This window comes from Xenopus laevis, chromosome 6L (genome assembly GCF_017654675.1).
Source record: "Xenopus laevis strain J_2021 chromosome 6L, Xenopus_laevis_v10.1, whole genome shotgun sequence".
Lineage (NCBI taxonomy): Eukaryota > Metazoa > Chordata > Amphibia > Anura > Pipidae > Xenopus > Xenopus laevis.
This window is the reverse complement of record NC_054381.1, coordinates 28,104,001-28,119,526: the sequence shown is the minus strand read 5'-3', so window position 1 is coordinate 28,119,526 and position 15,526 is coordinate 28,104,001. Positions and strand designations below refer to the sequence as shown.

At 40.4% G+C, this 15,526-nt stretch overlaps 1 protein-coding gene across 1 annotated transcript in view; it reads right to left on the bottom strand.

The window, feature by feature from the left end:
* Window positions 1-13,953, bottom strand: part of st8sia6.L (ST8 alpha-N-acetyl-neuraminide alpha-2,8-sialyltransferase 6 L homeolog) — a 55,687-nt gene extending 41,734 nt beyond the window's left edge. Inside the window, exon 1 of the mRNA XM_041565870.1 lies at window positions 12,922-13,953. Within this exon, the coding sequence (XP_041421804.1) occupies window positions 12,922-13,028 (107 nt within the window). The 5' untranslated portion in view covers window positions 13,029-13,953. The remainder of the gene's footprint in view (window positions 1-12,921) is intronic.
* Between the last annotated feature and the right edge of the window lie 1,573 nt (window positions 13,954-15,526).

The window sequence follows — 15,526 nt, the reverse complement described above, 5'->3', positions numbered from 1 at the left end:
TCTATCTATCTATCTATCTATCTATCTATCTATCTATCATCTATCTATTATCTATCTATCTATTATCTATCTATCTATCTATCTATCTATCTATCTATCTATCTATCTATCTATCTATCTATCTATCTATCTATCTGTTATCTATCTATCTATTTATCTATCATCTATCTATCTATCTATTATCTATCTATCTATCTATCTATCTATCTATCTATCTATTATCTATCTATCATCTATCTATTATCTATCTATCATCTATTTATTATCTATCTATTTATCATCTATCTAATCTTCTATTTTGTATCCAACTGAGTGGGATGGAATGACTGGATGAGTTGAACAGAATGGTGAGAAAAGCAAGACAGTGACTGTGCTTGATAGACTGACAGATATGTGAGGTGTATATAATAGTGATGGGCGAATTTCTCCCATTTGGCTTCACCGGAAAATGGCGAAAAATGTGCAAAAAATGTGAAACTCGGAAATTGACACCTGTGCCCAATTTTGGACACGCGTCTGAAAAGTTGCTCACTGGCGTTAGAGTCAGTGGGTGTCCAAATAGTGTAGAGGCAACATTTTTTGATGCCGGCAAATTTTTACGGGAGATTCGCGAGTTTATTTGCAGACGGCAAAACACGGAAATTCCCTGTGAGTTCGCGCCAGGCTAACTCGCACCAGGCGAATGTATTCGCCCATCACTAGTATATAGCAATGAGTGGTAGGAAAGAATATTGCACCGTGAGCAACTTTAATTCATTTGTTTGCAGGGTTTAGCTCCCCTTTAATGTGCACTGATGGTTCTGGGCACTTTGAGGGTTTCTTATGCCCCTGGCTTTGTGAATAACCTAACCTCTTACAGTCCCCGCAGCTTTAAAATAGCTTTTTTTTCCGTTAGTAACCTTAGAAACGCACATGCCCTTTAGTCCACTAATAGATGTTTCCATGTATGGGTACCTTTAACCACAGGATCAGGCAATTTCTCCTGGGGACAGATATAATCACAAACCCAAACAAAGAGAAAAGAGAAAAGGCAAAGAGAAAGCAGTCGGCAATATCAGAAAACATATTAGAATGTTGGGGCAAGCTGAAATAAACTCAGAGGATGAACCTGACCAGAGGCAGGAGACAGTCAGATTACATTAGCAAACAGTGGGATTTCAAATTTCCCCTTCCTGCTAGAGAAACATGAGTCAAAGTATACGTATATGTGTTTCTGGGACCATCATGATTTGATTCTACACTTCACATGGAGAAAAGGCATAGAAACATAGCAGCTTATAAATAAGTTAATTGTACTGAGGAGCACAGCAGTCTGGGAAGTAATGAATGAATAATTCACCTGAAGACTTCTGCTCCTCAGTAACGACACCCATCTTTCAACATTTCTGTCACTGTGGTGGCCTAGTCTGTATTGGGAAGAAGATAACGTCTGCTTCTTACTTATCATGTTTGCCAAATGAACCTTGTGAGGAGCCCATTGTAGTATATATATGGGGGTCTCGGCCTGTGCATAGTCCGAAAATTTGTGTAAACATCACAGTACATTCTAGTACTACACCAATATCACTGGTTCTTCATAAACATCAGCCACAAGGCTTGTGGGCAAGGTAAAAACAATTTATTGCTATTAGTTGTGATTGTGTGTCCCTCAAATCAACAGTAGTCTTCTGGTTGCCACAATAAAGTAACCCAGAGCGATTATAAGCCTGTTAATAACTCTGTTGCTCAGTTGCTGTGGGTTGCATGACTAAGAAACTTTTGCACATGATAATTCATAACCATGGATGAACCATATATTAATCCACAATATGAGTTCCATCCATGTTATATTTCCACCAGCATGCTTTCTGCCCCTGGAAAAATTCTTTAAAGTTATAATTTCCGGTCGCAATTCTTTCTTCATTTTTGGTATGCTAATTTATAGTGAACTAAAGTGGAAGTCATTATAATCTGAATGTTTATTATATGGCAGTAGTTCATTAGGTAGTGTAGAAAAGGCATAGCATTATTTCATTAAACATAAAAATATTACAAAAGATAACAAAAGTACTTGCCTTTCTGTTAAAAACAATTAGATTCATCTAAAATGCATCCGGTAAATAAACAAGTCTGAGCTTCAGAATAGTAGTCACTACGGTAAGCGGAGATGTGCTCATTTGCATAAACCAGAGAAGAAAAGTGTTTTGAGGCAGCCTAATGTATTTCACCGGGAGACTTAAAAAAAATGCATTTTACTTTCTGCAACACACTACAGGTATGGGTCCGTTATCTAGAAACCCGCTGTCCAGAAAGCTTTAAGTTAAGGGAAGGCCATCTCCCATAGACTCCATTATAATCAGAAGAGGCACCTGTCTACAACTATTTAAAGAGTCTTTTGCCCTAGTCTGGGTTCTCTTACTCCCACTGCTGCTCCACCTGCTTCTCACCATGTGCCCCCGCGCACAACATTGCTGTGGACACATTCCAACATCTCATCTCCAAAACCATGGGTATTAATACTAAGTTGGTCCTCTCATTTGCTACTAAAATAACTTAACTAATCTGGAAAGACAATTCAATATTGGATCATTGTTAGTGCAATTTGCTAAGTGGCTGAGCACTAATGTTGGAAATTAGGCCTGGTTTGCATTATCATTGCAATTCATCCTATAGGTGTTCAGTTGTGTTGAGGTCAGTGTGGTTCTTCTGCTCCATCTCTACAAAACACTTCTCCGTAAACTGTTGCCTCAAAGTAGGGAGCATGGAATAGGGGGCTCTAATAATGAAAAGTGATGTCCATGTACATTTGACGATATAAGGATTCAATATACTCCTGTACCTATGGAAGGGCGACAATACTATTATGTGAGGGCCAGACCAAATTCTGGATGACAAATGGAAGCTTGTGTGCATTAATCATCAAGTTGAATCCCTACAGGAAAGGACTTTAATTGCCCTGGAGCTGAGCTGTAGTAACGAATGCTTCATTATAATTTGCCTGAAATATATGCTCATATTTAGCTGACCTAGGTTCATTTGGTTTTTTTTGCTTCATATGATTGGTGCCTGCATTGCATGGATTAATGACACATTTTCCTCAGCCGAAGCTTTTGTTCTTTCCTACCGAAATAGATGGAAGTTGGAAAGAAAACAAATGGAAATGTATCATGTCTAAACTTTAGAAGAAAATGCACTGTATTAAAAAGTAATGACCTCATGTTCCATTCCAGAACATCAAATCAGTCCTGCCTTATGTGTTATTTATTTGCCACATTTGACTCTTGAACTTGTAACTCAGCCAGTAATGGTGCTTGTGAATGATTTAGATGTGCACAGGCTGTACAAGCAAAGAGAGGCATCCGCTAATGTCCTGAGATTATGGAAAAAGATAGTACTGGCACTCCTATACTGTATATATTTTTATGGTAATTTTCCCCCATGTCATAAGCACCTAAGTGAAACATGACCATAGAATGGGAAGATGTAAGAGAAATATAAAATTCCACATAAAAAAACCACAAACCGTACTATATTTGCACTGTACTTCAAGGGGCAGATTTATTAAGGGTCGAATTGGAAATTCAAATTTTAATATCTACATTTTTTTTTATGGTTAAAACTGTCAAATTCAACCAGGGAATTATCCAAACTCGATTCGAGATTTTTAATTTGATTTTCGAGATTTATAATACTTTGGCCCTTTAAGAATTTGAATTTGTTGAAAATGTTTTTATGGTTTTCCACGTTAAACAAGCAGGAATTTCAACAAAAGATCAAAGCAGAACAATGAGGCACACCAATACAACTTGTAGCAAAAATGCCTAATAGGAAAATGAAGAGTACCGTAAATATGATTGGAAGAATTTGAATTTGACTATTCCCCACCTAAAACCTGCCAAATTACTGTATTAGTCTATGGGAGAGGTCCAGGGTGTTTGTAGAATTCCTGACATTCACGTTTTTTTCTGAGAAAAATCTCTAATCTAGTTTGGTCAAATTCGTCTGAGTTTTAAATATTCTATTTCATTAATAAATAACTGAATATATGGATTTCAAGTAAAATAGAATTAATTTGAGTTTAAAAAAACTCAAATGAATTCGAAATTCGTCTGTTAATAAATGTGTCTACCCATGTATTAATAACTTATGAATCTTAATAACATGAATATACTACACCAATTACAAAAAAATGTTGACAAACACCTGCCCCAAAGAGCAAAGTAATAGCAGAAGAACCCACAAACCTTCCGCGCTGTGCGGTTAAATGCAGAAGTAAAACACAAATACGGAGAAGTTGAAGCCCTGTATTAACCACGTACAAGTCTCAAAATAACATGAGTGTCCGGATACTTTGTCAGGATGTGTTGTAATAGTAAATACATGTATTCATCACAAAAGTTCATCTAAAATATGAATAAGCTTTGGTTAAAGGAGAACTAGAAATGCCATATTTTATATACAGAACATACTGAACTAGTCTGAAGGTTCAGCATATCTATAATAGTAATGATCCAAGCCTTAAAAGTTATCACAGGAGTTTCCCATCTTGGATTTTGTTAGGACTGTCTGCAAGTCAGCGACACGCACATGCTCAGAGATCTCTGGGCTGCTGTTGAGAGTCTAAGCTTAGGAGTCATCGCAGAAAATTAGTTTTGCATGTCCTATAAGCTGATGCTACAAGGCTGATTATAACATTCTAATGCCAATTGTGCTGGTTATCTGATCAGCCATGTACCAATAAATATTTACTGATCAGTCTCATCTTTATATTGTGAAATTTCTATTCTATATATTTAGTATATTGTTAGTGGGTCCCTAAGGTCAGTAAGTGACAGCAGCACAGAGCATGTGCAGTGAATCGGCAGAAAAGAAGATGGGGAGCTACTGGGGCATCTTTGGATCCCCTTAAAGGGGATGTAAAGGCAAAAAACTTTAATGAAAAACAAACTGATCTCCAATATACTTTAATTAAAAAATGTGTACCGTTTTTATAAGAAACATGACTGTATGCAGTCGTTTTTACTTGCTCTGACAGCTGCAGCTAGGAAACTTCAGACGGTCCCTAACTGCTGTGCACCTTACTTTCCAGAACTTAAGCACCTTTGTTTGTTTCCCTGTAACAACTGTGTAGATTTGTATCCACAGACCCAGTGCAGTCTGTATATTCTGATTATCAGTCTGGCAGATATTATTTGACTTGTGCTGTTTCGATCATTTATGATGATCCCTAAGCTTAACCTCCCAACTGAAGCCCCGACCACACTGAGCATGTGCGTAGTCTTGGTATTGCAAAGATGTTTAACAAAGTTACAAGATGACAACCCCCTGCGCCAACTTTGAAAGCATAAATCATTTGTTTAATTGGACTTCTGGTACAGTGAGTTCATGCACTACCGGGGGAGCAGGGGGTGCGAGCTGGCCAGGGCCCGCACCCCCTCAGGGCCCCCCGGCAGACCAGCATTTCTAACATTCAATTCCAGTTGCCCTTTTTTTTTTTTTTGTATTCAAAGAAAATTTTTTATTCATGTAGAATAAGTAAGCATACAATAAACGTATATGAAAAAATCACATCTGGTCAAAAGTCAGACATGTAAGCATACACAGCACCAGGAATACAGTTCTGAAAGATTCCAGCTGCCCTTTAACCTTATATTATTTCAGTGGTTACAGGTAGTCAGGGCACATTTCAGTAGCAATTACATGTACAAGCTACTTTAAAAACCTTTGAGAATGTAATTCAAGCATGTTGGAGAGTTGTAATGCACGCAGTGTACAAGATGTAGTATTTGGGTTTACATTCCCTTTAAATGAAGTACAATTAGTGTAGCCTTTCTCTGATTTTTCACATCATCAGGTAGCTTTTATTTGCTGCCAATAGGGCACGGTGTTATTTTGAGTCACCAGGAGGAAGTTTGAGACACAACCTATGTAGTTACAGTAATTGGCAATCCTAATAAACATACAGCTATACACCAGCTTGATATAGAACCTCTGTAAAGAAGCCCTTGGTTTGCAGAAAACCTTTTTCTTTTTCTGTGTGAGAGTCTGTGATGGTTCTGAGAGCCCTGCCCAAACATTTCCCGAGCACACACGAAACCCTTGGTATCGAAGTAGCGAGAGTTATTGCAAATATTCTCACACCCCAATGCTGATAGAGGAGCGTGTTTCACATTTAACTCTCTTAGACAATGTAAGAATCATTTTAAAAAAAATTGGGCTGTCCCGTAAAGCAGAACACTACAGATATTAGAAATTCCTACCAACACAGCACCCGCTGTCATCAGCATTCCTTCTCATTTCCTTTAACTGTGAGCACCAAAATCACAGGGTTACTTCTAAAAAGAAGAGCAGAGTGCTGGGTACTTCCAAATGCACTAAATGATGCACATTCAGATATTTTTTGTGTGCTGACCATTGGGTTAAAGTATAACACCTAATCAAAAATTATTTTTTATTAGCAAATTAGAAAATTAAAAAAAAGATCTTAATGGATGCAATGGGTAACTGCACTGGTGAAATTTAGTATCTATGTAAGTAAATGGAACATTTTGTTATTGGACCCAGCGCCAATTCTGGGGCCAGATGCCGCCCCCCTCCTCTCCCGCTCCGCGCTTAAAAATTAGCGTCGGAGCAGGTCTATGGGGGCAGTGTCGCTAGTGCATTAAGCGCAATTTCGCTCTCTACACTAGCGGAGCCGGATTTCCGGGTTAAAACCTGGGAAGTTCGGCTCTTAAAGTAACAAGAGGCGGCTTTTTGCCGGCCCCTTGTAACTGGCCGCTCCATGCCGATTGAGGCAAGGATCTCACCTTGCTTCATGGCAGAAGCGGCCCTGATTGGACCAGTGTTGTTTGTGGGGTACCGCAGGGTTCAGAGGAGTAACTACAGAGGAAGTGGCCCCTAGGCTGCAGGAGGGACCAGGAGGTATAGGGGGCCACATGAGGCTCAAATAAAGAGCAATTTCAACATATATTGCTAAAACAGGACAACCGCTGGATGTGTTGAGGGCCCTAAAATTAATTTAATATGGGCCCCAGTAACATCTAGCTACGTACACCACTGGCAGGGTTATTTATTAATGGCTTGATGTTGACATTGTAAGGACTGTCTCTATTTTTGCTGATGTTACTAAATTGGGCAGAACTAGAAGTTCCATGCAGGATATTGCCACTTTGCAGAGTGATTTGACTAAATTGGAAAACTTTCCAGCAAACTGTTAAATGAGGTTCGGTATTGATAAGTGCAAAGTTATGCACTTTGGTATAAATATAAGCTACACAATGACACTAAATTAAAGAGTGATGTGGGCCTCCTTAATTGAGAATGATTTGGGGATTTTTCTGTAGGACAAACGGTGTAATTGTAGGCACTATCAGGGCTTTTAAATCAAATCAAAGTCTTGCATAAGACATTAGGGGGCAGATTTATCAAAGGTCGAAGTGAATTCAAGGGAATTTTCGACGTAAAAAAATTCAAAATTCAAAATATTTTTTTTGGATATTTCGACTATTGAATAGGATACTACAACTTCGAATTTACTTCGACTTCACTTGTATGACCATTCGATAATCGAAGTACTGTCTCTTTAAATAAAACTTCGACTTCAATACATCGCCAACTTAAACCTGCCGAAGTGCTATGTTAGCCTATGGGGACCTTCCAGAGCATATGTCTTAAGTTTTTTGTATTCTAAGGAAAATCGTACGATCGTACTATGATCGGAATACGTTCGTACGATGTATAAAATCATCCGACTTCTAATTCGAATGTCTGAGGATTCTATTCGATGGTCTAATTTCGAAGTTTTTTCTACTTTAAAATCCGACCCTTGATAAATAGGGATGTAGCGAACAGTTCGCCTGCGAACTTGTTCGCACGAACTTCGACCGTTCGCGTCCGCCTAATGTTCGCGAACGTTTGGGAACGTTCGCAATTTGAGTTCGCGACCATTCGACCGCTAAAATCGAACGATTTCCATTCGTTCGAACGATTTCCATTCGTTCGAACGATTAAAATCCCTCGACCGTTCGATTCTAATGAAAATCCTTCGATCGAACGATGAAAATCCTTCAAACGTTCGAATCGAACGAAAAATCCTTCGAACGTTCGAATCGAACGATTTTGCGGGTGTTCGAAGCTCGCGAACGGTTCGCATTTTTTGCCGGTGTTCGCGAACGGCGTTCGCGAACACCAAAACGGCGGTTCGCTACATCCCTATTGATAAATCTGCCCCTTACTCTAGGGATGAAAAACATACGTGTGCCCCTATATTAGTCCCTGGTAAGGCCTCAGCTTAGCAGTGCAGTTTTGGGCTCCAGTCATTAAAGGAAATGTCAACCCAATAAAAAAACATTTTGCTTAATAACAGAGAACATTTATTTTACATTTCTATGGTTTGGAAGTTATCTGTATATGTATTGCTATAGAAAGCAGTGTTTGTTCTTTTCTATTGTCTGCCCTGGTGGCTCAGACTGTTGATACGATGTAAGACAAGACAGACCGGTCTGTGGCGGGGAACTAAGACTTTTGCAACAACTAGGAGTTCAGCAAATGCTGCTTTCAATAGCAATTGTTTTTTCAAGTAACTAAAACCACTGAACATTTTCAACAAATGGCTGCAAAGTTGCTTAGAATTATGTTTTCTTTTATTAGGCAATTTTTTTACTTTGGGGTTGTCTTGCCCTTTAAGAAGGATAGAAATGAGCTGGAGAGGGTGCGGAGACGTGCAGCTGGAAAAAGGGATGGAATATTTATACCAAGAGGGTAGTCAGTCAAGGTTGGGGATTGTTTTTTCAGGAAAAAAAAAGACACTTGCAAGGGGACATGATTACTGTTTACAAGCAAGTTGTCTGGAGCACCCAATGGCGCTACGCTCCTCTTCGGCACCACGTCCCAGATGACGGCACCCATAGCCGCCACGTGGACAGCGGTGCCATCGTAGTGACGCCGCCACGCAGACGCATGATGTCATCACATCGTGTCTGGTGCCAAAATTTAAAATAAAAGGACGCCAAGGTCACAGGTTCAATGCCCAATAATAGGATTTGTTATTAAGCATTCCTGGATGTTCCTAAATGTGTGTGTATTGTATTCCTGGACTTTTGACCCTGCCTGAACCTTGACTTTGCTATTTATTTGCCTGCCTATTGAACTACTGCCTGGATTTGACTTCGCTTATTCCTGATCCCTTGACTTTCACCCGAAGCTTCCTCCTTGGTCCAGGTTACAAGAGGCGGCTTTTGGCGCCCCTTGTAACTGGCCGCTTCAAGCCGCTTGAGGCAAGGATCTCACCTTGCCTCATGGCAGAAGCGCCCCTGATTGGAACAGTGTTGTTTGTGGGGTACCGCAGGGTCCAGAGGCGTAACTACAGAGGAAGTGGCCCCTAGGCTGCAGGAGGGACCAGGAGGTATAGGGGGCCACATGAGGCTCAAATAAAGAGCAATTTCAACATATATTGCTAAAACAGGACAACCGCTGGATGCGTTGAGGGCCCTAAAATTAATTTAATATGGGCCCCAGTAACATCTAGCTACGTACGCCACTGGCAGGGTTATTTATTAATGGCTTGATGTTGACATTGTAAGGACTGTCTCTATTTTTGCTGATGTTACTAAATTGGGCAGAACTAGAAGTTCCATGCAGGATATTGCCACTTTGCAAAGTGATTTGACTAAATTGGAAAACTTTGCAGCAAACTGTTAAATGAGGTTCGGTATTGATAAGTGCAAAGTTATGCACTTTGGTATAAATATAAGCTACACAATGACACTAAATTAAAGAGTGATGTGGGCCTCCTTAATTGAGAATGATTTGGGGATTTTTCTGTAGGACAAACAGTGTAATTGTAGGCACTATCAGGGCTTTTAAATCAAAGTCTTGCATAAGATATTAGGGGGCAGATTTATCAAAGGGCGAAGTAAATTAGAGGGAATTTTCGAAATTTGAAATAATTTTTTTGGATACTTCGACCATTGAATAGGATACTACGACTATGAAGGATAGGTCGGATTTGTGGGTAGGCCACAAAGGCCCGGAGCTAGTGCAGCAAGTATTTGGGGGTGGTGTGCCACCCACTGGCTTCATTTAAACTGCACACTCAAGTCTGGCAATTGGGGAACTGCAGCAGCTATATCAGAGAGGAATAGTTAAGAGTGGTGTTTAGTGGGTGGAGCTGTTCGAGTGAGTGGGGAGTTTGTGCCAAATAGTTGGGATGTGCACACATGGGGGGGGCGGGTGTGAGCTGGTCGATGTTGGGTGCAAACTTGTGAGTGTGCCCACGGAAGGGGGAGTGCATGTGTGCGAGATCTAGGGGTGCACCAGGCCCGTACTGGCAATCAGTGGGTTCTGGCAAATGCCAGAGGGGCTGCCATACGATGCAGTAGAAAGTCCACTATTTAGTGGGCTGGTGGAGAGCTGATTGGGCCTCTCTGTACTCTAAATACCAGGGCCTATTTTGACTCCCAGTCCAGACCGGGGTGCACCAAGTTTAAATCCATCACTGTTTACAAATTCATTATAGACAGATAGCTGAGTGTCTTTTTTCCCCCCCATAAAAAGGATCACTGCAACAGAGGACAGAACTTTCATTGGAAACAGTGAGGCTGTGGAATGACCTGTGGGATGATGTTGTGATGGCTGATTCTGTTAATGCTTTTAAGAATGGCTTGGATAATTTCTTGGACAAGTACAGTATAATAGCCAAGGTTATCCAGTGTGATATCAAGATTTACAGCTAGTTAATTATATAGATGTATATTTATTAATTTATATATGTGTGTATATGTGTATAGTTCTGTAGATGTCTTTGTGTGTGTGTGTGTGTGTGTGTGTGTATGTATATATATATATTTATATATAATCTGTTCTCTATATAAGCATGCAATTATATATACTGTCCGTTTAGCTACAACATACTTGCTTTATTAATGCATTATGTACTGCTTGGCTAATATATAACATATACTGTTGGCAGCCGATACATATATGAGAATCATAATGAGAATTATTATAGTGTGCTTGTAGTCTAACTGCTGGCCTCATAGATAATAACTCTGGATTGGTATCTCTCCAGTCCATACAACTGATATTTAGTTTGGTTCCTCTATAGGAGCACACTAGCTGGATAGATAGCAAAATATTTTCTACGCTGTAGATCGCACATTCGCACTGTGTATATAATCTGTCATGGATTGCTAATTTCAGCACTGAACATAAACTTAGCAAGTTACATTTATGAGACCTCCCTGCATGAACATAAAGGGGATGCATACCCCCCAAAAAAAGAATGTGCCTTTTGAAAGAACTTGTCATTAAAACTTTCCATTATATATAAAAATCATTTAGCAGATTTTTGCACCACTGGTTCTCACTAAAAAACAACTCGGCAGAAGCCAGCATTGTATAAAAAACCTGTGACAAAGCAGGGCAGACTGACTTCTGCTACGTTTCAAGAGACAAAACCAGCAGTACAGAAAGGAACAGAAAACAGGCTTCTGTCAGTTGCAATAACATTTACAAATAACTTTCAATCTTTAATAAATGTGTACTTGAAAGCTTCTTTCATGAGGCAAAATTCTAATTGTGGGTATTACATCCCAGAAATATTGATCTTACTTTAGCGTATGAAGGCATGCGTTCTGTTGGAGAGATCCGAGACTGTACAAAGAAGTAAAGGCCACATACACTTCCTAACAACCACTAGCCGTTTGTAATGTCCTAATAACTTAATTCCTAGAAGGATTCCGTTACTGAGCCGATCAATAGACAATTATTGAGTTGCACCCAACTAAACTACTTTAAATGCCATTAGGAAAAAAGAGCTTATTGACTAATTTCACTCATTTGAGTGAGTACGGCCGGATCAAAGTTCAGCCTTTCTTGGAGGTCCTAAAGTATATAGTAATTTTCAAGGGGGTTTTTAATTATCATGTTATGTAACACTGCAGCGGATTTGCTGTTGCTAATATAAAATAAAATAATATAAAATACCTGGTCAGTGTAGCTGGAGTGCATGTGCAGCAAGCTTTATTGAAATGATTTCCTATGGGGGATATTTAGCATTTTGCTGGATTGTACTGTATGTATAAAATATATATAAATGTGCTGTTGTGACAGGCTTTATATCTCTCTCTCTCTGTACTCCCACAATGGGTTTCCTGAGACGTTTTTGTTACCGTGTATTTCTGCGTACAAGTCTCGTCTTAATTTGTGTATCAGTTCAAACGAAGGAAAACATGATGACATAAGTATGACATTATGGAGGCGTAGAACAGATCTTGCACGGGGATAGACATAGATATAGATAAAGAAAGATAGAGAGAAATACTGATGAACACAGATAAGAACACAGATGCACTTTAAAGGGTCACACCCAGTTTCCTATCTGCGTTTCCCATACAGAAGAGAAGGGTAAAAGTGGGGCTGAAAGCTGCAGAAAGTCAACATTTCCCCCATCTATGATGGGCAAAAAATGACCTGATTCCAAAATTGTGGGAAGGATTCTGTGAGCTGCCGTTGGAGAAATACATCAGACATTGTTGATTTATATACTGACAAATTGTAAAAAGTGTCAAAACATCCCATGTACTGTTATCTGTTCCCCATGGAGCCCCTTTGATGCTGGGCACTTACAGCCAATTCCCTTTCTACTCTACCCGATCAGTGCAACTACAGCAGGTATGTGCATCCTAATTTCTTAGTAGTTTTTAGTTCCTTTTGCACTGACCAACTGCATGGAAGTAATTCAATGCCCATTGATTGTGTAGTTATCACAAAAGGATGATTGGAAACCCCTACAGAATGAGTGGAATGCTCATGCCCATTGTAGGGTGGGTGTGGATGCCCCCAGATGAAAGCCGGTGCTCAGCAAGAGAGGGTCCCTAGAAATGGGCAAGTGTGTGTAACAGGCAGGGGCAGAAGGAGTTGCCATGAGGGTAGCCACTGTACCTGTAACGTGCTGATTCGCCTATGGAGAGCCAGACAGTGAGGACAAAGAGCAGCAGGCTGGTCCCTAGTAGAGCGAAGAGAGTTTTCTTCATGTTGCGGCACCTCATCCCACTAAGAGGTGAGTGGACCCTGGGGCAGAGGGGCTTCTGACTGTGGCTTGGTCACTCTCCTGCTGGTGTTGGACAGTCAGTGAGGGACCAGCCACCTCCACCCCCAGCTCCTTTCATCCAGGCAATTCCACTCCTTCTTCACAGGTTGGCACCAATCCCCCAGCACCTGTCTGCAAAGCGTGAGAGCCTAGAGATATGTGCTTGCACACCCTCCGCCCTCCTGCCTCCAGCCCACCCAGTCTTCCTCTTCCTCCTCCTCCTCTGGGTTCAGCTGCCGCTCCTGTGCTCTTTCCTCGTTACCTTAGTCAGACTCATGGCTCCCTCCCCTGGCTCCTGCACCTCTGGAACGCCGAGCATTTTCCCATTCTCCTGTGGCATTCAGCTCGCTGTTCCATAAACTGCCCATTCTGTGTCTGTGTATGGGCATCAGCTACACGTATCCACACTATTTAACCCCAGCTGCCTCACACACTGAAAGGATGGCTGCACTGTTCCATGCTAAACCCTGGCAGCCTGGTAGAGCAGTCACAGATGGGATCAGGGATGCTCTGAAGATGCCTCCGTGCTAATGTAGCTCTGTCTGCTGCTGCTGTTGCTGCTGCTGCTGCTGTTTATGGCCGGGAATATTCTAACCCGCAGGGGAGCTGCAGTAGCTCCATCTGCTTCATCCCAACAGCAGCCTGCCCTCATCATCAAAGTACAGCCCTCCAACACATGCTTCCCTGCCCAGGGACACACACTGCAACGGCATCTCTTCTTGCACCCCTGCCTACATCACTTCATATTATATATAGATTATACCATTGGGGTGGAAACCCAGAGAGGGGCATACCATTCTTAAAATCCCCCCCAGCACACTTTTATTTTTAACTTCTGGATTCCTTTTTCACGTACACATTGGTGGCAGAGGAACTGATAATTAGGGACAGCGGATGGGGGGGTGTGTGCTAGGGGAACAACAAGTTCTACATCTGCGCATTTAAATGTTCACATTTAAAGGAACAGTAGAATCAAAAAATGAAAGTGTTTTAAAGTAATGAAAACATCACGCAGTGTTACCCTGCACTGGTAAAACGGATGTGTTTACTTTAAAACCTTTTTTTGATGTTACTGGTCCTTTAACTTAACTTTCAGTATGTTATAGAATAGCTAATTGAAAGCAACTTTACTATGCTCTTCATTTTTTCCTTTTTATAGTTTTTAAATTATTTGGCTATTTTTTTTAAAATTCTTTTGAGCGTTCAAATGGGGGCCACTGACCCCATCTTAAAAACAAATGCTCTGTAAAGCTACAGATGTGTTGTGATTACTACTTTTTATTACTCGTTTTCTATTTAGGCCTCTCCTATTCATATTCCAGTCTCTTACTCAAATGAATGCATGGTTGCTAGGGTCATTTGGACCCTAGCAACCAGGTTGCTGAAACTGCAAACTGGAGAGTTGCTGAATAAAAAGCTAAATAACCCAAAAACCACAAATGAAAAAAAAAAGAAAACCAATTGCAAATTGTCTCAGAATATCACCTTTAAGTGGATTCAAACTAGTGATGTGTGAGTCCGCTAAAGATCTGTTGAACCTGCACAGATGTAGCATCACTAGACTGCAAATCCCAACATGCTCAGTTAAACACTGTTAGCATATAATGCTTATTGTTTCAAATATATTCGCACTCTGTAGCCTTTAGATAGTGTTTAGTTGGCCAAATATTGTTTTACAGTGTAGTCATCGCTACACTACAACTCCTAGCATTCTCGGTTAAACTAAACGCTTACCATATATTGCTGTTGTTTCAAATATCTACTCACTCTGTAGCCACTAGAGGGTGTTTTGTTAGCCAAATATTGTTTGAGCTTCTATTTTAACTATGTAGATATTGCTAGACTACAGTTCCCAGCATGCTGGGCAGAACTACACTGTTCACTTGCGGTTATTTCACATGTGTACTCCGTTTAATTAACCTTTTAAGTAAATTATCATGTCATTCAAATATATAAAAGCTAACTCCTTCTAGATGCTCTTAAGAAATGAGAATATATATATAAGAATACAAAGATGAAATGACCGATGATGAACTAAGCGAGTAACTAGAAGAATTAGTTTTAGTTTAAGTGTTTTGTTATTAAAGTATTTCCCCAGGTTGGTTTCTCTAGTAGTATTTGGTGTTATAAATAATGTACCTTTTTTCTACATTTCAGCATTTGAAGGAACGTATTTATCACCCTCTACTGGATGGATTTAAACCTTGGACTGTATTATAATCTAGTGGAGCAGTACCTTGTTGAGCTACTAGAGACCTTTGCAACCCACCCTTACATATAGGGGCAGATTCACTAAAGGGCAAAGTGACTAATGCTGGCGCAAATTCGCCAGAGTGACGTCATTTTGTGACTTCGCCAATTCACTAACAGGCGCTGGCGTAAATTTGCTAGCGAAGTGGACCTACTCTAGCGCTACTTTGCACCCTTACGCCAGGCAAAGTTGCGCTATGGCGAATG